Here is a 24,598-nt window from a genome sequence, read left to right as displayed (position 1 = left end):
GAGCAAGAGTGCAGTCAGGGTTCAGGAGCTTGTGTTTGTGATTTTAAGTTTGCTCTGCAAACTAATCTGACTGTGCTGATAACCAGTTTACCTCACCATGATTCTGCTGTGGTTTTATTCGCAGCCTGTACCAGCCTGGACTACATTCAGGGTTGGATTGTTCTGCGGGTTGTTCATTGCACTGAACGTCACTGTCATACTTTCAGGTAGGTGTCCTGCCCTGCCTGGGTTTGGTGTATTCTCCTCACTTAAGGAGCACCTGGACCTGGATGTTCTGGGTTAAATCAGAGCCTATCACATTGGTGTGAGCCACTAGTTCTGCTCAGCAGTAGGTTATGGTTTTTCTCATGCTGTATGTATCAGTGTTGAAGACAAAAATCCTTTTCTTATGGTTTCCTCCTTATTTTTGGAGGGATATTCTGAGGGTGCAACATCTATGTGTAAAAATGGAAATGGATTTTTGTTATCATTCTGGGAGCACACAGCCTGTGCCAACCTTGAGACGGGTGCTTGTAGAACTTGAGCTTTGCATGGTATTGATGCCCTAAAGAAGAGACCACCAGACACAGAGCCATGTGACCAGATGCCACTCGGGATGAAAATCAGGAATTAATGTGGAAATTCTGAGGATTTCAATGCCTGGAGTCTGCTAATGGAATTAATTGACTTTTTCTTATTGGCAGTTGTTGGCAAGATTGTTTAAAAGCTACAATTAATGGGTGCATCTCTGGCTTTATTCTGCTTTGTGCCTTCTGAGTTTGGCCCCTGATTAGAGTAAGATCCACGTTAGTGCTGCAGATCCAGACACAGAGCTTAATCACAAGCGGCTTTACTAATTGTGTGTGTGATTTCTGGAGTGTTGTAACTTGCTTAAGCAGTACAAAGGAAAAGGCTTAAATCAACTTATGAGCTCTTGCATTAGGGAAAGCCCATGTCTGTGTTTTTATGACTTAAAAGAATTTTTAATCTGATGTTTCTGTAAGTGGATCCAGCCATCTCTTGGGCTAAAATGCCTCTGTTTGAGGAGCTGTTTGCAGTGCTTCTCGTTTGGTCTTCCCGTGGTAGAGGCATAAAGTTGACCCATCTGCATGAAGGCACTGTTTAATATGTAGAAACTGTTCTTTATTCATAATTTCTGTTACTTAAATGTTTGATCTCTGTGTGAGATGCAAAGTGATTGAAGCCAGTTGTGTTTGCTTTCCCGCTCGGCGCCGAGAATGAAAAAGTGAGGCAGTTGTGAGAAGGAATTCATAAAAATGATTACATCTCTAGAGCAGGTGTTGCTAACCCAGTGTGGGTAATAGGTGTGTTGTATCAGCAGGCATGATCTGATAGCTGAACATTACTGCAGATATTGGGCAAAAACCTGGATTCCAAGTGCAGAGTGGGTGTTTTTAAGTGGCTCATACTTTGCTAACCTCTCAGCTGCTTTTGCCAAATTGTTTCTGTGCTTTGATCAGCTAAGATAGGATTTTAGTGTTCTATGTGGAGAATTTGTGAAGCAGCATCAGAACATGGCTTCTGTCAGTAACCCAGTGCTGTACTGCCTGATTTGAGAACTACAGCAGCAGCATTTTACAGAGATGAGTTCATCATCACTTGGGGTCTGTTAAAGGCTGCAGCTACAAGTGGATCCCTGGAGGGTGTCACCCTAAAGAGGACAAATTCTGAGCCTTCACTGTTTCTGTTTGGGCTTCCCTAGGTGCCAAGCTAGTGTGTGAGGTTGGAATTTCACAGAAATGTGCATTCGTTTTATTAGCCAGAAACCTGCAAGGTTTCATGCAAAGTCTCACACCCTTACTGTGGTCCTGCTCTTGTTTGAGAATTGGGCTGCCATTAGACTTTTCACCAGGAATATTTTCACTTTTTAGTCAGTATTTTTGGGGCTACTCTGCCCTGTTTGGAGTTTTGATCAGATGACCTATTGTGGTTCCTTCCAACCTTACCCATTGTAATTTCCCTTGGTTTTCTGCTAAAAATTTGAAACTCTTTACAATTCCACATTTAAGACTAATTTCTTCCAGCTTTTTTCGGGGTGTGTCATTTCTGTCCAAAAGTTGACTCTGTTTTACCTGAATCCAGGAATCTAAAGTTTAAAACTTAAAGCAGCAGTTCTTGCACGGCCTTTTCTCTGTAAGTTATGAAGTAAGTTATAAAGTGTAGATGCTGAACACATGAAATTACCTATGGATTTTACTTTCTCTGAGAAAAAATGTGAAAAACCTGTAGCTGTAATTTAGGCAGGTCTGTGGGAATAAATTCTCAGCCTCAGTTCTGTAAAGTGCAGGTTCTTTCTTTTACCTCTCTTAGAAAGCACATGGATGTGAAACTCTCAGTGAAACTAAAACTGAGGATTTTGAATAACTGTATTTTACTTATGCTTTTCTCATCAAACCTGTACCTAGTGACCAGTCCATTGCAAAGAGGTTTATGCTGGAGAAAGCTGCTCCTGTATAAGGCTGTTCATTGCTTGAAATGAAGTACATTTTGTTTCCAAACCCCTGAAAACTGAACAAAAGAAGCAACAGGCTTTCCAGCACTGCTGGAAATCCCTTGTGCTGGGATTTCTGTTTGGGTGGGGCTGGCTGTTGTAATGGTGACCATGAATATGTATTGCATTACCATTGTACTGAGTCCGGTGATGGGGCGAGTTTAGCATTATTTTAAATGCTGTAAATGGTTCCTCTTGGTTTTGTGGGGAGCTGAAGTGTTTGTGTATGTCTGTTGGGATTTCGTCTCTATTAAACCAGAATATTTAAGTGTCTCTAGTCAGATTTATGCTGGTGCTGTCCCTTGTGCCTGTAGTGTGAGGCAGGGCTGCTGCTAATGACTCAATTACAGCAGCTGGAAAGGGAATTTTCCCCTGAATACCCCTAAATCCTCTGACAGGCTAGGCAAAAAGTCCTCCACTTGCTGGAACAAGCAGTTGTGTACACGTGTACCTGTTTTCTCAGGGTACAGCCAAACATCTGAGATCCAGGATAAAACCTTGCTTTGTGACACGGCCTCTGCTATCCCTAAAATCCTTACTTTTATTATTTTTTTTTTTTTAATTTTGTCTTTGCCAGGTGTGGCTTTTATAGATGGACCAAATGTGTGGCCACTGGTGAGAATCTATCGAGGTGGCTTTCTCCTGATAGAATTCCTCTTTCTCCTGGGTATCAACACATATGGCTGGAGACAGGCTGGAGTCAACCACGTCCTCATCTTCGAACTCAACCCCCGCAGCAACTTGTCCCATCAACATCTCTTTGAGGTGAACAGGAGGGATTTTAGAGTGGCTGAGCCATGCTGAGGATCAGCAGGATAAATCCTGTGCTGTTTCCTGGCAAGGACTCCTAATACAATTAGAAGAGGAAGTTGCTGAAGTCTGATTAGATTACAGGATTGAGCACTGCTCTCCCTTTTCTTCTAATGAGAACACATTGCAGGTTTCAGGGCTGTGTTTTCATTAGGTGTCTGTTTGTTTGGTTTTTTTTCCTGCAGATTGCTGGTTTCCTGGGCGTTTTGTGGTGCCTGAGCCTGCTGGCATGTATATATGGTAAATTCACCTACATCCCCATGCAGGTGAACCCACTCATCTTGTACGGCTTCATGTTGCTTTTTCTCATCAACCCTACCAAAACCTTATATTACAAGTCCCGTTTTTGGCTGCTCAAACTATTGGTAAGTGTCAAAGGTGGTTGAAATAAGTAATTTTTTGTTTAAATGCTGTGACTGAGCAGTAGCTGTGAAGTGTATACAAGTGTCACTAAGCCTCAGGAAGGAGGGATGCTGGGTGATGCTTATACCACTGTGATTTATAGAGCAGACCTGATCAGGTGTTGACTGTAGATAGTTTTTGAGGATGAGTTTGCAGAAGCATATTCTGCTTCCTGTACCAATTGACTTGTTAACCTTCCTGTAGACAGCTGCTTACAAACTTTTTCCATGTATGGGAACCCTTGGATGTCTTTGAGTGTTTGTTCCTTAATCTAGTAAAACAGATTGATTAGAGGTCCAGTGCTCTAAGGCAAGGCTGCATGGATGCTCCTCAGCCCAAACTGGGGTAGTGCCAACGTTGAGAGGGTTCACTGGTGGAGAAAGAACCTTTGGAAAAGTTGCTGCCTATAAAATTATGTTCACGAGTGGAGTTTTTTCTGTTTGTGCTCTTAAACAAACTGAGACCAAGCTCTTTATTTTCCTGTAAGATAAGTCTGGTAAATTCAATGTAAATATGTGTGCTGCTTCAGTGTTCCAGTTATAGGTGGGAGCTCTGGAAGAACAGTTTTCAGTTTTGCTGGGTGACTCATGAGTTTCTTCCCAAATGGCTGTTTCATATGCTCTTCCTCACCCTGTGCACTCCTTTTAAATTTGCTTTAATCAAGCTGATTCCCCTGACACCTTCTTCTTGCTGGCACTGCTCTGAGAGCTTTGGGCAGAAGAGGGTTTGGCTGGCTGGTTTTCTTCATAGAATCATTTCAATAACAATTAAAACAATTAACTTTATCTGGAACGTGGCAAAGATGAGACACAGCAGCATGCTTTGAGGACGTGCGTGCAGGTATACACAGGGTGAATTAACCTCTCTGTGCTCACCTCTGTTATTTGATTTGCTGGCTTGCTGCTATCCCAGCTTCTTCCTTTGTGCCTTCCAGCACTCAGCCATCCCTCTCAGAGGTACCTTTAGTCCCAGGCCTTATTAGTCTGGCTGCTGTCCCCTGGTGTGAGGGGAAGCACTGGATGTGCTTTAACCACATGAGCAATATCCATGTTAATTTACCTTAATATCTTGCCAGGGTGAGATTCTCAGTTTCCACAGAGCTGTTAGGCTGTTTGCAGCTCCTGCCCTGTCCCAGCAATCTCCACTATGCTGCAGTCTGGGATAGAGTTGTAGGATCATGGAATAGCCTGAGTTGGAAGGGACCTTAAAGATCATGGAGTTCCAAGCCCTCTGCCACAGGCAGGGACATTTTCCACGATCTCTGAGCCCTGTCCAACCTGGCCTTGAACACTTCCAGGGATGGGGCAGCCACAGCTTCTTTGGGCAACCTGTGCCAAGGCCTCACCACCCTCACAGGGAAGAATTTCTTCCTTGTCTCTAATCTAAACCTACACTCTTTGAGTTTTAAGCCATTCCCCCTTGTCCCATCACTAAATGGCCTTGTAAGCAGTCTCTCTCCAGCAAACCTGAACCATGGAGTATCTTGAGTTGGAAGGGATCCATAAGGTTCATTGAGTACCTCGAGTGTGCAGAGGCCAGTTCGTCCCAAGGTCTCCTAGGGGAAAAAGGCTTCATCAAAATGCAAGATGACCTTAATAGTGGGAAATGACATGGCACTTGTGTGCATTATGTAGAAGGAGGAAGGGGAAAGAAGAGGCCAGACCACATAAAGAGCAGCTTTTATTGTGTGTACTTGACCAGCTGGGTGTATTTTATTTCTCCATGCAGCTGCCAGCAGCTCTCTGGGTGAAAGGAGGTTTAAATAATGCAAAGTCTTAGAACTGTGCTGCTGACACAAAATTATGTTTGGTGAGCATTTTTTTTTCACATGCTTCATATGTTTCATTTCCAGCCAAAACAAAATCTGACATATCAGGTGTAGCAGAGCATCACTGGCACTTTCAATTTTTCTGTAACCAAGTCAGGGGTATAATTGAGTGTGTTGTAGCATTTCCTCATGGATCTAGGAATCTTCCTGTCTCCACCTGTGACCAACATCAACTGCTGGTTGAGGGTGGGATCTCTTGTGGGAGAGGGATGGCAAAACATCAGAATTGATCTTTGTCTGAGTGAAAAAAGTTATTTACCCTGTAGTAAAGTCTAATTCCCCTGCCAGGCTCATCTTTCTTGCCTGAGTGCTTAGGTGAGCATTCTTTGTGCTTTGCTGCCAGATGAGAAGCCCCTGGGTGCCCTTGTGTGAGCTGGGGAGAGCAGCTCGCAGGGAGGAATTGGATCTGAGGGCAGGGAATGTCCCCGTGCCCACACGAAAAGTAGTCACAAAGTAAAAGGAAGAATTTTTGAGTGCTGTACAGGGGGGTTTTAAGTCCTGTACAGGGGGCGTTGGTTTTGTACATGGGAGTCAGAAGTTTTAAGATGGAGGGATCTGGGCCTGTCCTCTCCTCCCTCTTTCTCCTTCCTTACCTCCATGTTCTTGGTGATGTTGGCACTCACAGATTGGTTTAGAGTAGAAAATCACCATTTAATATAGGTAATGGGCATTGGGGAAAAACTGTAAACATGTAACACGTAATGTACCATATAAAAGATAGAAAAGCACCATTTAATATAGGTAATAGGCATTGGGGAAAAAAAGTGCAAACATGTAACACGTAATGTACCATATAAAAGAGAGCAGCAGCCCTGGGTGGGGGGAGAGAAGAAGTCAGGGGACAGAGAGGATGTCAGGGTGTGTGTGCGCCTCTGCCTGAGCTGTGAGCAAACCACAGCAGCCCAAGAAAACATTTTCGATAACTTGCAATACATAACCATGAGACCAAACAACAGAAGACTTCTGAGGTTTTTTTTTTGAAAGCAGGGGTTGGAGGAGAGATTTTTCCACCACACAGAGCCACCCCTGACCTAGAGGTGAGCTCCAGCACACACTCTCTGCAGGAGCTCAGTGGCCACACCAGTGCAGGGAGCCTGTCTGTGAGAGGTGAAAAGCTAGCAGGAGTTCAGCTCAGCTCAGATATCTGGCATCTCAGCATGAATCAAAAGTGCAGGGATCAGCAGCAGGAAGTCTGTGCTCAGGCTGTGGGATTGTTGATAGAGAATTGCAAGGGGTTATTGAAACTGAGGTGCAGCTCTGGTGTTTTATGACTTTATCCTTATCTGGAGGATGTTGCAGACACTTCTCAGCTGGGAAGCGAGGAGCTGGCTGTGGTACCTCCACTGGAATTGGGGCTGCAGCTCCAGCTGTGCCTGGGCAGCAGGCAGAAGCCCCAGTGCCTGGCACGTGGCATTGGGAGGGTTCAGGTGGCAGCTCAGGTTCTGGAGGAGGGTTCACTCAGATGCCAGTGCCAGATATGTTGTGGATCCATCTGTTGACTCCTCCTCAGCTGTAACTTGCAGGTGGAAAACTTCTACTCTCTTTAAAGTTTTATGCCGTCACCTGGCACTGCTGAAGTACTTCTCCGTAAATTAAATAACAAGAATATTATTATTTCTTTTTTCTTGGTGTTTTGTTTATTTGGTTTTTTTAGGGACATCTGTCTGTAAAGCTATTTTCACATTTCATTTGCTTAGCTAGTCTTTATTCATGGACAAAACAATGGTCTGTGATGAAACAGATAAAGATAATATCAGGGAGTGTTGGGAAAAGGGAGGAAAGATTTTTTTGTAAGGGAAGGCTGGTGTGGTTTTTGACCTCTGTTCTGCAGCTGGGCCCCTTTGAAGGCAGTCCTCCCTAAAGGCTGGCCTTGTTTGACCCTTGGGAATAGGTGCCATCCAATATGAGCACAGAGCTTTCTGGGTCAAGATCCATATCTGCTTTATGCCACTAACTCTTAATGCCCTATTTGGCTTTGAAATTTTAGGAGCAGAGCCTTAAATCTGCATTACAGGCTGATGGGGTTGTGCCAGTCCTTTCCTGACTTTCTGCAGATGTGCCACTTCAGGTTAATAAGGAGAGCAGTATAAAAGATCAGTGTTAGCCTGTGCTTTCATTAATTTAAAGGTTCATAAATCCCAGAATGACCGGATGGTGCTGGTGCCATCTCTGTGAGAAATTGGCCATTAGTAACTACAACTAACTGGGTAGGGAGAGGGGTAATCAGAGGTAATGAAGCAGAAAACTGTCTGCTTGGGAAGGAGCAAAACTGCTCTTCAGGCTTAGAGGGAAAGTGGCCTGGGATTGAGGGGGAGTCCAACTGACAGGCAATAGGATTTCCACTGCCTTTTCTTTAACCCTTTCCCTGCTGGAGGCATTGGCAGACCCAGTAACAATCCTCACTGTCACAACTTCTAACACCAAAGAACAACTCATGAGTTAAGTAAACCAAGGCATAACCAGACTAATGGCTGTGCTGAGGGTCTAAATCCATCTGACATTAAGTGTGAGGGGGAAGGTAAGTGTGGAAGATGTCAATGGACACGATGTAAGTGCCTGAAAGAAAGTGCTGATCAAAGTGAGGGGCAATGAGAGAAATGGAGCTGTGTAGAGCTCTTAAATGGAGACTGGGAGTTTCTGGGAAAGAGCTTGGTTAGAGGAGACTGGACTGTTCTGCCAGTAAAAAACAAAAGACTGGGGGGGCACAGGAGGAGGAAAGCAGGAATGTTCTTTGTACTGAGAGTGAGGAGACAGTTATCCTTTTTTGTCAGCAGGAGCAGAAGGTCAGCAATAAGTCTTCAAGTGTTTCTGTTATTTCCATATTTGTTCAGTACTGTGATGTCCTGCCACTGCATTTGGATGCCTTTGACACAGCCATGAGTTATTCCTGCTTTGTTTTTCCTGACAGTTTCGAGTATTCACTGCTCCCTTCCATAAGGTAGGCTTCGCAGATTTCTGGCTGGCTGATCAGCTCAACAGCCTGGTTGTGATACTTATGGATTTGGAATACATGATCTGCTTCTACAGCTTTGAGGTTCAGTGGGAGGACAATGCTGGACTTCTGGCAGATACAGGTAGAGTAATGCTGATGAGCCCTGGGAATGGGGTCAAGATGACCTGAGAAACACTGAGCCAGGCAACTTCCTAATTGTCTGTTTTAAAGAGGATTATTAATAGTACAGGAAACCAAAATAATTGGCATTTCTTGTAAATGTGGCATTAGTGAGATTCCCCACTTTCCTACTTCCATCCAGAGAAATGGAATTTCACATCAGTGTTCATTTCCTAATCCAGTCATTTGGCTCGATGTATATATCCATCAAAGAATTTAGACACAGTGCTCCTGATTGGAAAGAGAAATCCATTTTCCTGGCATTGTTATTTTATTTCATAGTAGTTTAACCATGCATTTGCCTTTAGCCTCTTCCTGTTGCTCATCATGAAAATCCTGAGCTTGTTGAGCACAGCTTTCTGTGCTGTAGCCTGGTTCTTACAGGCTCCATTCCAAAGCAAGAGAGGCTGGAGAAGCTCCTTAGTGCCACCTTTTACTTGATTTGAGTTGATGCTGCTCTGCCAGGGTTGTCCATGCTCTGTCTTCCCTTATTTTCTAGCCAGAAGGAACACAGAGCTGGAATGTGAATTTTGACTTTGGCCTTCCCAGTGGCAAAACAGTACCTGTCTCCTCACTGTTGACTTTCCATTTTAAGCAGTGACTGGTGGCAAATCGTATTGTCTGATGGTTTTGACACTTGCTGAGAGAATTTGCTGTATGCCTCAATAAGCATCAGTGTTCACTTTGTTCTTCCAATCTGTCTGATCTTTGCTTTCATTTTAAAAGCATTGCGAGCAGCTAAATATTTACTTATTAAAAATATAATTTAAATACATAAAGCAACAGTGTGCATAACAATTTGTCCTCTTCCAGTCTGAGCAGTGGAATGATAGCACAGTGTTTTGGGATAAATATCAGCTAATAGTGTGCCTCTCTTAGTGTGAATAAGAAACAAATGAATGTTAGGCAGCAGTGTGTTTGGTTTAGATGTGCTCAGACAGCAAAAGAATATGGAGTTCTCGGGGGGTTCCAGGAAAAGCTGAGGGTTTCCTGGTCATTGTCTTAATAAAAAGAAGGCTTTCAAACACGGAGGAGGGGACACAATGGCATTGTGGTGTGGTTGCTTCTCATCTCAGTTTTTGAAACCAGACTATGCCTTGGCATTGCTTTTTAAAACACAAAGTGAAGAACACCAAACCCAGTCCCGTACTGAAATATGTTTTTTCCTATTACAATGCGCAAGGAAAATGGGTCAAGGACATCTTAGGCAAAGTAGCCTTTTAGAGCTGTCCTGCAGAGTTTCTAAGTGCTCTCCCATTTATGCACAAAAATCCAGTGTCGAAGGCCTTTTGTAATTCCATCCTTAATTTGATTATTCACAGTCCCACCAACAGCGCTGAGCACATTTAAAAATAGCTAATTTATAATGTAGAATATTGGTTATGCTGGCAGGACTGAGGGAATTATATGGTGATCTGTCTGGATGTGTTATTGATACCATGTCACCTGAAAAACTCCAAGATGGAATATTGAGCTGCTTTGGGCTTCTTGCTGTTTGTGTGCCTCGGTACCAGCTGTTGCTGGGGAATCGATGCCATAAAATTATATTGCAGACAGGAAGACAATAGCAGTTCTTAAACTTAAAAACTCTTTGCCTTAACAGCTTCAACTCCTCTTTTTCTTGCAGATAATCAGATTTGTAACAGCTACTCCTACGGAGTGAGAGCAGTTGTCCAGTGCATCCCTGCTTGGTTGCGATTCATCCAGTGCCTGCGCCGTTACCGCGATAACAAACGGGCCTTTCATCTGGTTAACGCTGGAAAATATTCCACCACCTTCTTCGTGGTGACATTTGCAGCCCTCTACAGCACTCACAAAGGTATTGGTGATTTTGGAGAATCCTGTTCAGCCCTTGGGGTTTGCTTTTTTACACGAGAGAAGCTCAGAATCTGGCATCCCATTGAAACGTGAGCTTTTTGTGTTTTGGCACCTGTGAGACATCTTTGGAGAAAGGCAGGGGCCTGCCCAGCTTGTAAAGAGTGGTTTAGGATCTTTCTTTAGGTGTTTTTCACATCTCTGGTCTGCTTAGAATTGCACTTAGGGAGCGGGGGGAGGGAATTTTGAGGTTTGTCTTTTGAAAGCTGAAATACCTGTCAGGTTTTGCTTGAAGGCAGGTGAATGGGAGGGAGATATATGAGGAAAGGGATAGCATAGCAAATACTTCTCTCTTAACATTGATGAATATTTAACCTGGATCATCTAAATAATCGGTCCATCATTCCTAAATGTGAAGGCATGTGCACGGTGCCAGGAAAAAATGCTCCCTCTGATTTTTCTGTGTGATTCTATCCATGTTTTTTCAGCAGCTGGTAAGGAGTTGTTTCCAATCCATTTAACTGCAGATTGAGCTCTGATCCCCGAAGTTCCTCATCTCCCTGGAAACGACAATTACTTGATTCTACTCTTGTTCTGAAGGAAAAAGCTTTTAGTTTCTGCACTTCAGGCAGTCGCCCTGCCCTGCCTTTCATTGTTCTGAAGCCCTAAAAGCTGTATTCTTTCATTTGAGAATATCTCCCTTTTATATACCCAGAAATTAGCAACCACACACAGTTGAGAGCAATTACTTAGCCTGGAATATTCCTGTGGTAAGGCAGGGAGAAGTGTTGAAGGCATGATTCTAGTTAATATGCTCAGTTTTTTGGAGGGGTGTGGGGTTGTTAGAAACCTTCCCGTGGCCAAGAAAAGTCTGTTTTGACATAGCTGGGCCCAGAGTCACTCTGATGATGTTTGTCAGTGTGTTTTAATGGCAGGGAGGAGCAGTGGCCCAAGCTGGCTGAAGGCTGGGAGTTGGGCTCTGTATCCAGGAGAGCTGGTGTGGGAGCATCCTCTGGGAGCATCCCCTGTGCATCTCCTCCCCGCTGCCATGGCCCTGAAGCTCGTTCCTGTTTTAACTTGTTTGCTCAGTGACATTCTGCAGCCCTGCAGTCCAGTTAGTCACCACTGCCAGAGCCTGGGATTGAGGCACAGGCAGATTCCCTGGCTCCAGAATTACTGCTTACATCTTCTGTAGCCAGAGCTGCTCTGAGGAGGCTGACTAATGCTTCTGCCTCCCTCAGGGGGTACACATTGCCAGAGCCTTCAGCTGGGGTAGGGTTGTGTCTTGGTTTGAAAAGACAGGTGTCTGCTCAGGAAGGCAGGAGCCTCCCTAGAAATGGAAAATGCAAATCCCTCCCTCCGAATTATTATGATTTTGAAATTAAGGGGCTCTCAGGCAAAGATATGGGAATAGGAATAACAGTTCTATATTAGGAAAATTAAAATACAAATGCAATAGTGCAAATAAAACCTTTCTGCCAGAGCCAGAACAGGCCCTGTCACCCTGTGGGTCAGGGAGGAGGCTCAGCCCCATCCCAGGGTGGCTCAGCCCTCCTGCAGTGCCAGCTGTGCTTCTGCTGGAGCAGGATCCTGGGCAAGGGGGGAGTTTTCCTTGGAGCTCCAGGGCTGGGGGAGATGGGCCTGGGCTCCTCTGGGAATGCAGGGGGAAGAAAGCTGCTCCTCTGGGAATGCAGGGGGAAGAAAGCTGCTCCTCTGGGAATGCAGGGGGAAGAAAGCTGCTCCTCTGGGAATGCAGGGGGAAGAAAGCTGCTCCTCTGGGAATGCAGGGGGCAAAGGCTGCTGTGCTGTTCCCAGGTCAGATTGGATCCAGGTAGGAATGCTTGGCTCCTCCCCTGGGCAGAGCATCTCCCCATGGATGATGGAATTTTCTCAGCCATGCAGGGACACTCAGTGGCCATGGACAGCAGAGATCTCCTGGAGGGAGGATTGGCTGTGGGAGAGATAAAGAAAAAAAACTGCCCAATGAACAGAACTGCCCCACTTGTAACAGATGGCAATAGAATACACACATATCCTAAAACCCAGGACAGATTAGAACCAAGAGAAAAACCAGCCTCTGTCTAAAGGTCCTGTTGAAGAGTTTGACCTCTTTCTGCTGCCCTTGAAGTTGTTCATCCATGGCCATGCTGCTACTCCAGTTCTGGTCGCTGCCACACATGACTGGTGTCCCCTTTCCCAGTCTGGCAGGGAGTGGGCTGTAATGAGGTGTTTATGAGCCTTGTTCCAGTTGCTGTGAGATGTTCCTGACTCCCAGCTTTTGTCTGTCCAGTTTTGTCAGTGGCACGTAGTTGTTGGTGTCACACGAAGAAAAGATTTGGAAGCTTTGTGGCCTTTGGAAATTACATGTTAGCAGAGATTGGTAAATGTCACTGTGCTGGGCTTTTCAGAGGGCTGCCTAAAGCTCTGGTCATGTCCCCTCAGGCCTGTAGGCCTATTCCCATCCTGCCATAAATAAACACACTTTCTCATGTGCTGTACCTGTTAAGAAGCCAGTTTTATCAAAGTGCTTTACATAGATTGCCAGTTTGTTTGGAACTTGGAATCAGATGGTCTGTTATGAAGTTGTTATGATGCTACTGTTGAAAATAGATGTGCTGCTCACTCACACCTTCCCTGTGTCTGCCCAAGGGTAGCAAACACCCATCTCTTACCTCCCAAACATCTGTTGGGGGGAGCTGTGCGTCCTGAAGAAAGTGCTGCCCACCCCAAAAGAGGTGTCACATTGGTGAAGATCCTCGCTCCTCAGACCTGCTCTAAATTTCAGTAAGAAAACTATTAATTGCTGTGGTATCAAGGGTTTTATTTAAACATTCTTCCGTGCCTGTGCTTGCAAGCCTATGACTTACAGTTCTGGAATGAGAGCTTTTGGCTGCCAGGAGAAGAGGGCAATCCCTGCCCTTTCCTTGGGAGGTCAGGTAATGGACAGCAGTGCCTGTTCTCCACTCGGGAGGCCTGGGAACATCACAGCCCTCTGAGAAGTCTCATCTTCCTCCCTTCATTTGGACACTGGATAGTTTGTAGCTGCTTTGTGGGTTTAGGTCAGTGCCTGCCAGCCATGTGAGAAATGGACTGTGTGTTTGGGAGGGTTTGCTGGTGTGGAGAGCAGCTAATTCATACACAGTGCACTGACAGCATTCTGTGTTTTCCTGGGCTTGCTGCTGGAAAACAAACTAAACAAATGTACAAATGTCACCTTATTAAGTGATGCTTCTGTTCTAGTCCTGCATTGTATTCCCTACTCCAAACCTCCTCTAGTGAAGGATCCCCCCCAGTAGCACCATGTACTGCGGGCTCTTGGCAAGTATCTGTTTCTCCAGAATATCCCTGTTTAATAATTCATATTGCTCAGGCAGTGCATAATTCCAATTCTTTCTTCCCTGGGAGAAGCCATTTCTTTCCTTTCCTTTCCTTCCCTTGGATTCAGATGCAATTTTCTCTACTAATTGCAGTTTGGATGTCAGAGCACTAATAGAGCAAAGTGAATTCTGTTAGGCTTTTGCTCCGAAACTTGCAATGCTGTTGGTCTGGGACCAGACCAGCTTTACAGGGGTAACTCCAAGCTGTCATCTTGATATTCAGGTATCATTGGGTTTAGTGAAGCTACCCCAGAACATCATACTGGAGCAAGCAGTGGTGGTGTAGATGAGTGCAGACTCCAGCACGGCTCGCAAGCACAGCCACGTTTCAGGGACGACAGCAACAACACGAGGACAACTGTTGCCGAGTTCCCAGAGGAGGAATTCTCAGTATTTTTAACATTCCCAAAGGAACTGGAAGCAAAGGCCGTGTTCTGTAAATATAGTGCTGCAGGGTGTGTTTGCTCAGGCAAATGAGGCATGGCTGTAACTCGAAGCTACCTGCCAACGGGGGAGCCGCCGGTCCCTGCCTGCTCTGTCCCCTTCTTTCCCACCCTTGCTTTGCACTAAGGAGCTCAGGGCTGGCATTAAGTTCCCTGCCAGTGCTGAGTAGCTTTCCCCAGAGCCAGCCAACAGGGTATTACATTGCCTTATTTAATCCCTACGGAAACCTACGTGCTGCTGGGGAAGCAGATGATTAAGCCCAAGCCTGCGGCGGAATATTCACCCTGAGCGCGGCGTTGTTTTGACACGCAACTGCTTTCTGCTGTGTTTTCACTCTGCCAAAAGCAGATGTGCCCTGCTTGACAAGTGCACCACTAAAGAGGTTCCCACTTCAGTCCACATTATCACAGCATTTGTGGAATCATAGAGAGATTTGGCTTGGAAGGGTCCCTAAAGATCATGGAGTTCCAGCCCCCAGACTTTACACTCTCTGAGGTTGCTCCAAGCCCCGTTCAGCCTGGCCTTGAACACTTCCAGGGATGTGTTCCACAGCTTCTGTGGACAACCTGTTCCAGGGCCTCACTACCATCACAGGGGAAGAATTTCTTCATAACATCTAATCTGACCCTGCCCTCTGACAGTTTGTAGCTGTTCCTCTCTGTCCTGTCACTCCAGACCCTTGTCCAAAGTCCCTCTCCAGCTCTCTTTGAGCCTCTTTAGGCACTGCAAGGGGTTCTAAGGTTTCACCAGAGCCATCTGGTCACCTGTCCAGGCTGAACACTCCCAGCTCTCTCAGCATGTCCCCGTAGCAGAGGTGCTTCATCCCTCTGAGCATCTTCATGGCCTCCTGTCTACTCACTCCAGCAGATCCTCCTTACACAGAGGGGATCCCAGAGAGGGAAATCCAGGGGCATCCCTTCTTGTATAAATTGTGCTTGCATTAAAGGAGGCACACTGACGTATTTGGAATAGCCAGCTTTTGTTTCACTCCTCACTCAGACCTGACTCAGGCTGTGTAGGATAGGATTGTTATATTTAGGTGTTCAGCTCTTCTAAGAAACAGTTGTGTTGTACTACTCAAGGAGTGCTGGTCACTTATGAAGCTTCAGTCATGATTTTTGCTGCAACTTTATTCCTTTTAAAATGAGACATCATGGTTTTGCTGCTGACAGTTTTCTCACCTTGATGCAGCTTGCTCACATGGTGTCATTGGAAATACCAAAATATAGGTTTGGCTTCTGTGCTTGAAGAACTGAGCTTCTTGAGTGACTCTCTTTCCTAATTTTCTTGTTTTGTGGGATTTGCTGGTTCAGTGTGACCATTTTTGTTTACCTTGCTATTGGCTGTGTGGGATTTTATCCTTTAACTGAAAGGCAGGATGGTTTATGGACATTGTCAGTTTGATTTACACACCTTATTCAATGAAATCCTTGTGTTCTAAGTGCAATCCTGCTATTTATTAACCTCTGAATTATTGCAAAGTTAATCCTCATGGCCTGGAAACTTGAGTAAGCATCTCTTCTTCCATCCTGCTCCCATGGTTTTTCCAAATGAGCCTGCTGAGCACCAGTTGCCGTTGGCTTGGGGTGCCCTGGAGAGCCCTAGGTCAGTCTAAGATAATGGAACTGCCATGCACTTTCTCATTAAACAGCCCAGGAAATGGGCAGTAATTAAAAATATGGAAGTTAACTAAATAGGACTGTCTCTGAAGGGCAGCACTTCTGTCTGTGCCCTCCCCATCACTTCAGAAAGAGGCTTCTCTGCAGTAATGTCTAATTTATGATTTTTAAAGGCAGCCCTAAGAGAAAAGGGCCAAGGAATAGAGATGTGGAGTGTCAGGGCGAAAGCCATCCTGCGATTAATGGAAGGTGTTGGACTGTCCCTTGTTGACAGAGAGCTTCAAGCAGGTCTGACCAGGGGAGGATGAATGGGAAATGTGCAGCTTTTGGAAAATGCAGTGGGAGATTCCCAGGTCTCTCCCTGCTGCCCACTCCTCATTAATCACGACGGCTTCGGCCGTTCCCAGCGGTGACACCGGTCACTGCTTCTGCCACTCTCTGTCCCCATGCAGGGCCCTGGGGAGGGCTCTGACTTCTCTACAGAGGTAGACTCTAGGCTAGAAGAAGATATGAGGTGTTGCCTCTTGACAGTTCTTCACTGCTGCTTTGCTTAAATTGTGCCCGGAGGCGGCTGCAGAGGTTTCTGATCACTGTTAATGCCCGGCAGGCTGGGGTGAGATCCAGCTGTACCACTGGGGGCTGCAGGAGGTACCTGGCTGCACCTGAGCTCTGTGGGTGGTTGGTTGTGTCACTTAGCCCTTGTCATTGCTGTGTTGGAAGCTGCAGGCTGCAGCCCCCGTGGAGTGAGGCTGCTGGTAGGTGAGACAATAAAGCACTGTGATCCTACATGTTTACAGCAGGAGACAGTGAGGTGATGTGAGATACTGGGACTGAAATTACATCAGTGCAACAGTGTATAGTCCCCCAACTGAGTTCATTTTTAGGGGGTGGGGCAGGGCAAAATAAGTGAAAATGTAAAATTTTTGTAAGCATGAAACTTAAAAAAAAAAATCACAAAAGAATGAAGCAAATAGCATTTGTGAGATCCTGTTCCCTCACTTGTGTTGGTACAAGATCTCCCATCTCTTCCTCGGAGCTGTCAGCATTTGATTTAGGTGTCACAAGAGCCTTATAGAGTGCTTGGATTGAGCTCTTGAAGTAAAACAAACTTTGTAATGGGATTAACTGGCTTCTTTCTTAATACTTGCCGTTTTCACACGCCTTCCCTTAGCACAGCACACTGGCAGCTCCAGCAGGATGATTATTTGGAGCCAAAACATGCACTGTCTGTCACATTGCTGTGAGCTAGGATGAATTTTTGTCTGAAACTGTCATCCCATGCCCAGGAGGCCTCCAGTAATGAGTTGTGTTCATTAGGCAGTCTTTCTGATCCTTTCCATCAGAGCAGCAGCAGTGTCATTAGTGAGGAATTGGGAGGCATTGCCATGGGCAAACATTTCTTATCCTGGCCTCTGACCTCCTCAGGGCTCGGTGGCACCCTGGTTTCTCCTGGTTTCCTGTTAGCTCAGCTGATTGCTGACACCCATCCCAGTGATGGTGCTTGGGGTGGAGCTGGGAGGAGCCAGGAGCATCCCTGGAATGCTGCAGCAGAAGCAGCCACATTTATATTTTTAATTTTGGTTTTACTAATGGTTAATATTAAGTTTAGTATGTCTTACATATTGGGTTTTTTTTTAATTTTCAAATAATTTCTTTATTTTTAAATGTGATCTTTGCTTTTTTGTTGTTTTAGTGAATTCTTACCCAACAGTGCCTTTGGAGAGTTGGGTATATACAAAAGCTTAGAAATCTTCATTTGTTTTCTAAGTTTATATTTCGATGGTTTGGAAAAATATGCTTTTTTAGATTGCTTAGTTGCCCTCTTACTATAACATAATTATTTGTTACAGGTATTAAGGTTTTATTTAATACTGAGTATGTTGCTGCCATGTCTACTAAAAATTTATTTTCTTAGTCTTGATTTTTTTACTTTATTTAACATTTTGCTTTAATTTAAAAGTCTTGGAGTATAAAAATAGGTTGAGTACACTCAGGTTTAGTTATTTTTGTTGGGTTTCTTAAATTATTTGAAACTTTCGTTGTTAATAATTTAAATTCTTTATTACTTTTTTGCTGTTTACGACTGGTTGTTACTAAAATTTTTATAATTCTCTGATAGCTTTTGTTTTTTTTTAGAATAACAAATGTCACTTATTATGCCATTGTGTTAAAGGTGGCTGGGAAAATGGGAATGCTAATGAATGAGGTATAAGTAAAAAGGGTGACCTACTGGTACTTAATTTCACAGGCAGTTAAGGTGGGAAGCCTGACCCTTTTTTTAATGGAACATTTTAAGAAAAGCAAGTGGCTGCATTACAAGCAATCTTCCTGTCAGATACATGCAGGTCTGGAGTCTGTGGTGGTGCAGAAATGTAGGAGATGCAATCATCTAACAATCTTTTGCTTTAAAAAGAAGTAAATTTTGAAGCTTGCTGTTGGATGTCAAAGCACTATAGAGGTAGCAGATGACATTGTGTCCCCCATCCCCATGCTCTTAATTTCTGATCATGAATCCAGATATTCTTATTAGTGAGACTTCTGGCAAATTGGAAACCCCATCCTTCTCAAGGTAGAGTTAAACTTTCCCTAAGAGCACTTCTCAAAAGCTACAGAAGGCACCAGAAAAGAACCAGCTCAAATCTCAGCCACGACTGATATCCTTCCTCCTGTTTGCAGTTAAATCACACTTGTCACTTTGTGAGCTACAAGCCAGGAGTTTGCTGCCATGTCTTGAAATTAGACACAAACCAACGCAAACCTGCAGAGGGTTTTTAATCCAAACACGATTTTGGGATTTCCCTACTCTGCAAATGTAGACTCTTGGCTAAAAGAAGATATGAGATGTTGCCTCTTGACAGTTCTTCGCTGCTGCTTTGCTTAAATCGTGCCTGGAGGCGACTGCAGAGGTTTGCACAATCCAAGGGAAGGTTCTGGCAGAAGAGGCAGTGTTTGGCAGGGCCCATCAGTGCTGCACAGTCCTGCGTGTGCTCCTGTGGGTTATTTTTGCCTTTTAACCGCATCAGTTCTCCTGTCATGTCCTGGATCTGCCATTGATCAGTGCTAAGCAGCAGGACGTGCTGGCTGGGCAGAAAGGCAGCGCTACCCGCTCATTAAGATATCTAATTACTGAGGGGAGAGGTAATGCTGTGCTTTGAGCACTGAGATGTTAGACAAATGCTTGGGGATGTCACTGCGATGGCAGTTCTTATGTAGATAAGTCACTTCTGGCTGTCACCCTGCTCTGTGGTGTGCTGGGATGGAGTTAATGGGCACACACCATCCCTAAACCTGCTCAGAGCTGTGCTTGCCTTGCACTCTGAATACATTGGTGCTTTGCTTCTGCTTAAATCTGTGCTTGAGGCTGGCTCTGGTGAGCCTGGACTGAGAGTTATTTAGTTGGCAGAGTTGCTGTGGTGTGTTCTGTATAGCAGGGCTTACCTGGCTGTGTTCCCTGATAACCTCCAGCTTTTATCAGAGCGCTCCCCATCAGCACAACCCAGGGTGGGTGACATGCCAGGAATGCTTATCAAGGGCCATTGTGCTCTTATCCAGCCCTTCAATAATACATGGCATTGATTTTTGCTGTGTTGAATACTATATAGTGTTTACATTCCCCAGAATAATTCAGCAGGGTAAACAGCTGAATTCTTTGGAGGTAAAGTCAATATTAACAACGTTCAGGAGAGCGCTCGCTGTCTCTCTTTGATGGAAAGCAACCTTTTCTCTTGCCTGTGCTTCCAAGGGGCTGTAATTCCTGCAGAGCAGTGCTCCCTCAGAATGCCAGTCAGATACTGTGGCCCCTGGGGCTGGTCTGGGGATCCAGGATATTGCCTATCAGCAGTTTTTGCAGGCAGTAAATTCTGCTGCTGCAAGTGCCTTTGGCTGTTTTCTGGGACTGTGGCCATTCACAGCTTCAGTTCAAAGGTGGAAGCCATCCATTATTTATCTAGTTGACCTTCTGGAGCAATTTGAGGTGTATTTGTGCAGAGGATCTGCTGGAATTGCATGTTGCAGGGTAAACTGAGGATGCTAATGGAAATTCTGTGGTGAAGGCTGCAAACAGCCCCTATGGCACACTGTTTCCCACAGGCTTGGTGGCAAGTGGAGGAGCATTGTGGACTCAGCCTCTGACATAACTGCACACCTCCAGGCTGCAGACATAGCAATGTGAGCACTGAAATCAGCCCATCCTCAGGCTTAGAGCTGTACCTGCAGCTTCAGAGGTTTTGTGCTGCTGCTGTTTTGTCCTGCACGTGCTGCTTTGAATAACAGCTGCCCAGGAAGTTGCTCCGTGGTGGTGCCCTTTGGAGCATGGAGTAGGAAGGTCCTTCATGCCTCCCTTGGGGGGATGTCACTGGTGCCATGGGGTATTGAAAACTTCCCCTTTTTGCCTTCCTGGAGAGGCTGAGATCTGTCAGAGTGCTTCTCTCATCCAGAGCCTCTCTCCCATGGTTTTTGGTGTTTTCTAGCACCTCATTAAACAAAGAAAAAACACACAGTATGAAACAGTTCCTGCTTAAATAGACCCTGACATCATCATAAATATGCAGGGCTCTGTATTGGTCCTGGAAAACCGGCAGGCCAGGAGTTGATGGAGCCTCTGGGCAGAATATGAATGCCTTGATTTTCTCTCCCCCTGAGCAGCACTGAAGAGGGCTGCTAGGACCAGCCAGCAGAGACCCAGCTATAATTGCTTGCCTGGAGCAGTAACATATTTCTGCACACCAGCTGAATACCAATGAGGACAGAAGGAAGGAAGGTATCAAACAGAACTGCAAGCAGGAGGAAAAGGAGGATAAGTGATTAAAGGAAGGACTTGGAGGCCAATAATGAAGACAATAGGCTAGTTCTGATTAGGGCATTTTACCAGGGAGTGATTTGGGTTTTTAATGAATGTTTTCAGGAGCTGAATGCATTGCAGAGCTGGTTGGTGAGAAGAGGGAAGAAGGGGCCAAGCAGTGTGACCCCAGGTGCCACTGAAAAGGCTGCTGCAAAGACAGAGGCAGGGAATGGGGAACTGAGCCCAGGATAACTTCATTGAAAGCAAGCACATCCTTTTGAGATTGGTGAGATTAGATTTCTCAATTGGGCCTTTTCCTTCCCAGTTCTCCTCTCTGTAATTGCTCACAAGAGCCTGTGCCACATGCTCTGGGATGACCCTGCTTGAGCAGACAGGTTGGAGCAGGTGACCCACTGTCCCTTCCAACCTGAGCCGTTTGGGATTTAGATTTAAGCAGCAAGAACCTTTGAAATCCCCTTCCGCTGTAATTGCCAACTTAGGATAGGGTTTTGTTTGCCCCTTGTGTACTTGGAGATGAGAATCAGGGGGCAGAGTGACCCCTCCATGACCACAGAGCTTCAAAAGAGCTGCCCAGCAATGCTTCCCTGTTCTCCTGCCTGCTCCTGCAGGGGAGGGCTCAGGATGGTTCTGGCTGCACTGCCTTCTCCATGGCTGCTGCATCAAGGAATGGAATAAGACTCAGTTTATTTGAATTCTGTCCTTAAGGGGAAGAAAAAAAAAATAAAATTAAAAAATAAGAACCCAACTGAAAGCAGCATGATGTAACTTTCAAGCCTCAGGTGAGAGGAAGCACTGCAGCTTCACAGGATGTTTTGGAGCATTTTTTAGGTGCTTTGAAAGCACATACAACCCATGAACTGCCTCTGAATTATCCTTTAGGGTCTGGTAATGGGAACTAAACATGGAGATCTAATGAGCTAAAAATAATTCTGGAAAGAACAGGCTTAGTGTCTCATGAGTCACCGAATGTCAGCATCTGCCTTTTCTTCCTGAAATAATGTTGTGGAGGCTTTGGAGGAGCTGAGGAAGGGAGGAATGAAACCTGGCAGTGCAAAGCTCCAAAATCCTCACCTGTGTCCCTTTCTGTGGGCAGCTGCACGTTAAAAATAGCCTGGGAGAGGCTGTTTCCAGGCAGCAGCAGCGTTTGAGGTACCTGGGCATCTGTGAGCGCTGCTCCCGGGTGACGTCAGCGCTCTGCAGGGACCAGGAATGCGATGCTGGACCTGAGCCCTGGCCAGGCTGAGGATGTGGGGAGAGCTCAAAGGCTCCCAGCCTCGCCCCAAAGCAGGGAAGCTGCTCAGAGCTGGGAGCTGCAGCGATCCCATGCCCCTTTCCTGTGCAAAACGGGCTTTGCTGCATCAATGCCGTTCAGAGGTTTGCCTTAGGGGGGTGTTTTGAGAGGGGAAGGAGCGTGTGGGTTTGACCTATATCCTGCACATCATGTCCAGGAAGCCTGAAAGGCGTAATGGGAGGAATGTGCTCTCATTTTCACCTCCATTAATTTTATCGGATCGCCGCGTTACATCTAATCGTAATTGCTGGAAATACAGAGGGGAGGAGAGGGAAAACTGTCCTGTTGCTCCCTGGCTGATCAGCTGCAGGGATTCTGTTGTTTTAAAGCCACATAAATAGAAAAAGGTGCTGTCGTGTAGTGTGGCATTGGACTCGGGCTGAAAACATCTTTTTTGTACTGGAAATGTTATTTGCTTTGTTAGAGGGAATCGGTGAATGAGCAATTGCTGAGGCTGCACAGAAAGGAGAGATTCCTGCTAGCAGCCAGGTGCAAAATGTCTCTGCCTTCTGAAGCATCATAATGGGGTTTATTTGCATGATTTTTTGGAGCCAGCTTTCCAAAAGCAAACACAAATACCAAACTCTCTGTTTGGTTTTCCCCAGCCAGCTGATGTAGGGAATTGTAGCCAAATTGAGAGCAATGTAACCTTTTCAGGGGGGAGTGGGAAACAACATTGGAATAAACCTATCCCCAGCTGAGCAGATGGCGGGCCCACAGTCTGCTGTTTCTGAAGAGGAGCTCTATATGTGTATTTAAAACTCCATATAGAGCCTACTTTAGGATTTGTACATCTTAATGCACTGCTACCTTTTCCCTTGCCACCACAAGCTCTGAAATGGCTGGGGGTAATTCCTGTACTGCCCATGCTCTTCAGGCTTTTAGTGCACTAATTCACAGTTGTTGGTTAATACAAACTCAAATATTTTCTCACCAAACCCTCCTAACTGAGCTCTGCGTCAGTGCTGTGTCCTTTGTACGAGCCCACGTCCTTTGCAAAATGTGGCCCTCAGCTTCCACCTGCTGTTCAGAGCCAGAACGGCAGCTCTGCCATGAATCCAGGAAAATAAAAATCATGGAATATCCTGAGCTAGAACCCACAAGGATCCTCGAGTCCAGCTCCTGGCCCTGCATAGCACCATCCCCAAGAATCCCACCATGTGCCTCGGGGTGTTCCCCAAATGCTTCCTGAATTCTGGCAGGCTTGGGACTGTGACCATTTCCCTGGGAGCCTGTTCCAAATATTAATGTAAATTTCAATCCCAATGCTGAAAGTTTAATGAGATGAAAGTGGAATTTGAATAACAATATAAAGCAGGTCCTGCTAAGGCTGTTGGTTTGGCTCAGATTAGTATTTGGTGTATTTTCCCAAAACTTGGATAGAAGAGATGATTTCCACTACTGAAATGAGGCAGTTTGTAGCTGTTTTAAGGAATGTGCTCTCAGTTCTACAGAAGTGTGTTGTTCTTCTCTTTTCCAGCTAAAAACCACAGTGACACCCAAGTGTTCTTCTACCTGTGGATTATCTTCTGTTTCATCAGCTCTTGCTATACCCTCATTTGGGACCTGAAGATGGACTGGGGTCTCTTTGACAAAAATGCTGGTGAAAATACCTTTCTCCGAGAAGGAATTGTCTACCCACAGAAAGTGCGTATGCCACCTGCTCTTACCTTAGCACAGGCTTGTAACATTTTAACCAAACTTGCTGAGTTTAGAGCATGTTGCAGTTGCCCACTGAAGCATTTCAGTGCTACAGGCTGGGATTTTCCAGCAGCGGAGCTGATTTGTTTCCAAGAGATCATTTCTTTTTGTTTTGCTTGAGTTTGAGCAGCAGATTCTGTAGCTTCCTGAAGACCTGATGAGGTCTTTTGGATGCAGAAGGTGTTTGTTGAGCTGCTTTGTTCTTGTTGCTCCTCAGGCATACTACTATTGTGCCATTGTAGAAGACGTCATCCTGCGTTTTGCGTGGACCATCCAGATCTCCCTCACTTCCATGCAAATCTTTCCCTATGCTGCAGACATCATTTCTACTGTATTTGCCCCACTTGAGGTGTTCCGGTAAGGCTGCTGGGCTGAGCAGCTCATTTCTCTTGTTTTTATTTTCACTTTTTTGTTCTGTAACGTCAGCATGGGGGGGAAGCACCTGGATCCTTGAACGTGGAGTATACTGGTTTTTATTTCAAGGAGACCAGCATTAACAGGAATATTTAATCCAAACGGGGTGCTGAGTGAAGAAAAGGGTAGAGGGCTCTGCCACAGTGTAGAGCTGAATCCTTCACACTGTGTTTGCAGTTCCTCCTAAACCATGACATAATTTTGAGGGGTTAATTTTTACCAAATTTCTCCTTGAAATTTCCAGTTGAAACTTTGCTTGATTCTCAAGTTTCCAATTTTCAAACCTCTTTGTATTCTGTGTCATCGATTTGGATCCTGCAAGCTTCCAGGACTTTTAAACACTTTTTACTGTAGCTGGAAACCCACCCCTACAGCTTCTTGGGAAGAACCTGAAGCTGACCCTCACTCATGTAGATGCTGGAGGTGGCCTTTGGCTTGTAATGCTTGGTTACCTCCATGCTGTCCATATTAGGATAAGGAATTAGCCTGACAG

The 24,598-nt window shown here is 45.3% G+C and overlaps 1 protein-coding gene across 1 annotated transcript in view; it reads left to right on the top strand.

The window, feature by feature from the left end:
- XPR1 (xenotropic and polytropic retrovirus receptor 1) overlaps positions 1-24,598 on the top strand; it is a 114,135-nt gene that overhangs the window by 81,558 nt on the left and 7,979 nt on the right. The window contains exons 7-13 of the mRNA XM_021545923.3: positions 125-206; positions 3,069-3,256; positions 3,487-3,666; positions 8,440-8,605; positions 10,271-10,462; positions 23,471-23,637; positions 23,909-24,048. Of these exons, the coding sequence (XP_021401598.1) occupies positions 125-206; positions 3,069-3,256; positions 3,487-3,666; positions 8,440-8,605; positions 10,271-10,462; positions 23,471-23,637; positions 23,909-24,048 (1,115 nt within the window). The remainder of the gene's footprint in view (positions 1-124; positions 207-3,068; positions 3,257-3,486; positions 3,667-8,439; positions 8,606-10,270; positions 10,463-23,470; positions 23,638-23,908; positions 24,049-24,598) is intronic.

This window comes from Lonchura striata, chromosome 9 (genome assembly GCF_046129695.1).
Source record: "Lonchura striata isolate bLonStr1 chromosome 9, bLonStr1.mat, whole genome shotgun sequence".
Lineage (NCBI taxonomy): Eukaryota > Metazoa > Chordata > Aves > Passeriformes > Estrildidae > Lonchura > Lonchura striata.
The sequence above is the reverse complement of the archived record's forward strand: the minus strand, read 5'-3'. Positions and strand labels throughout refer to the sequence as shown.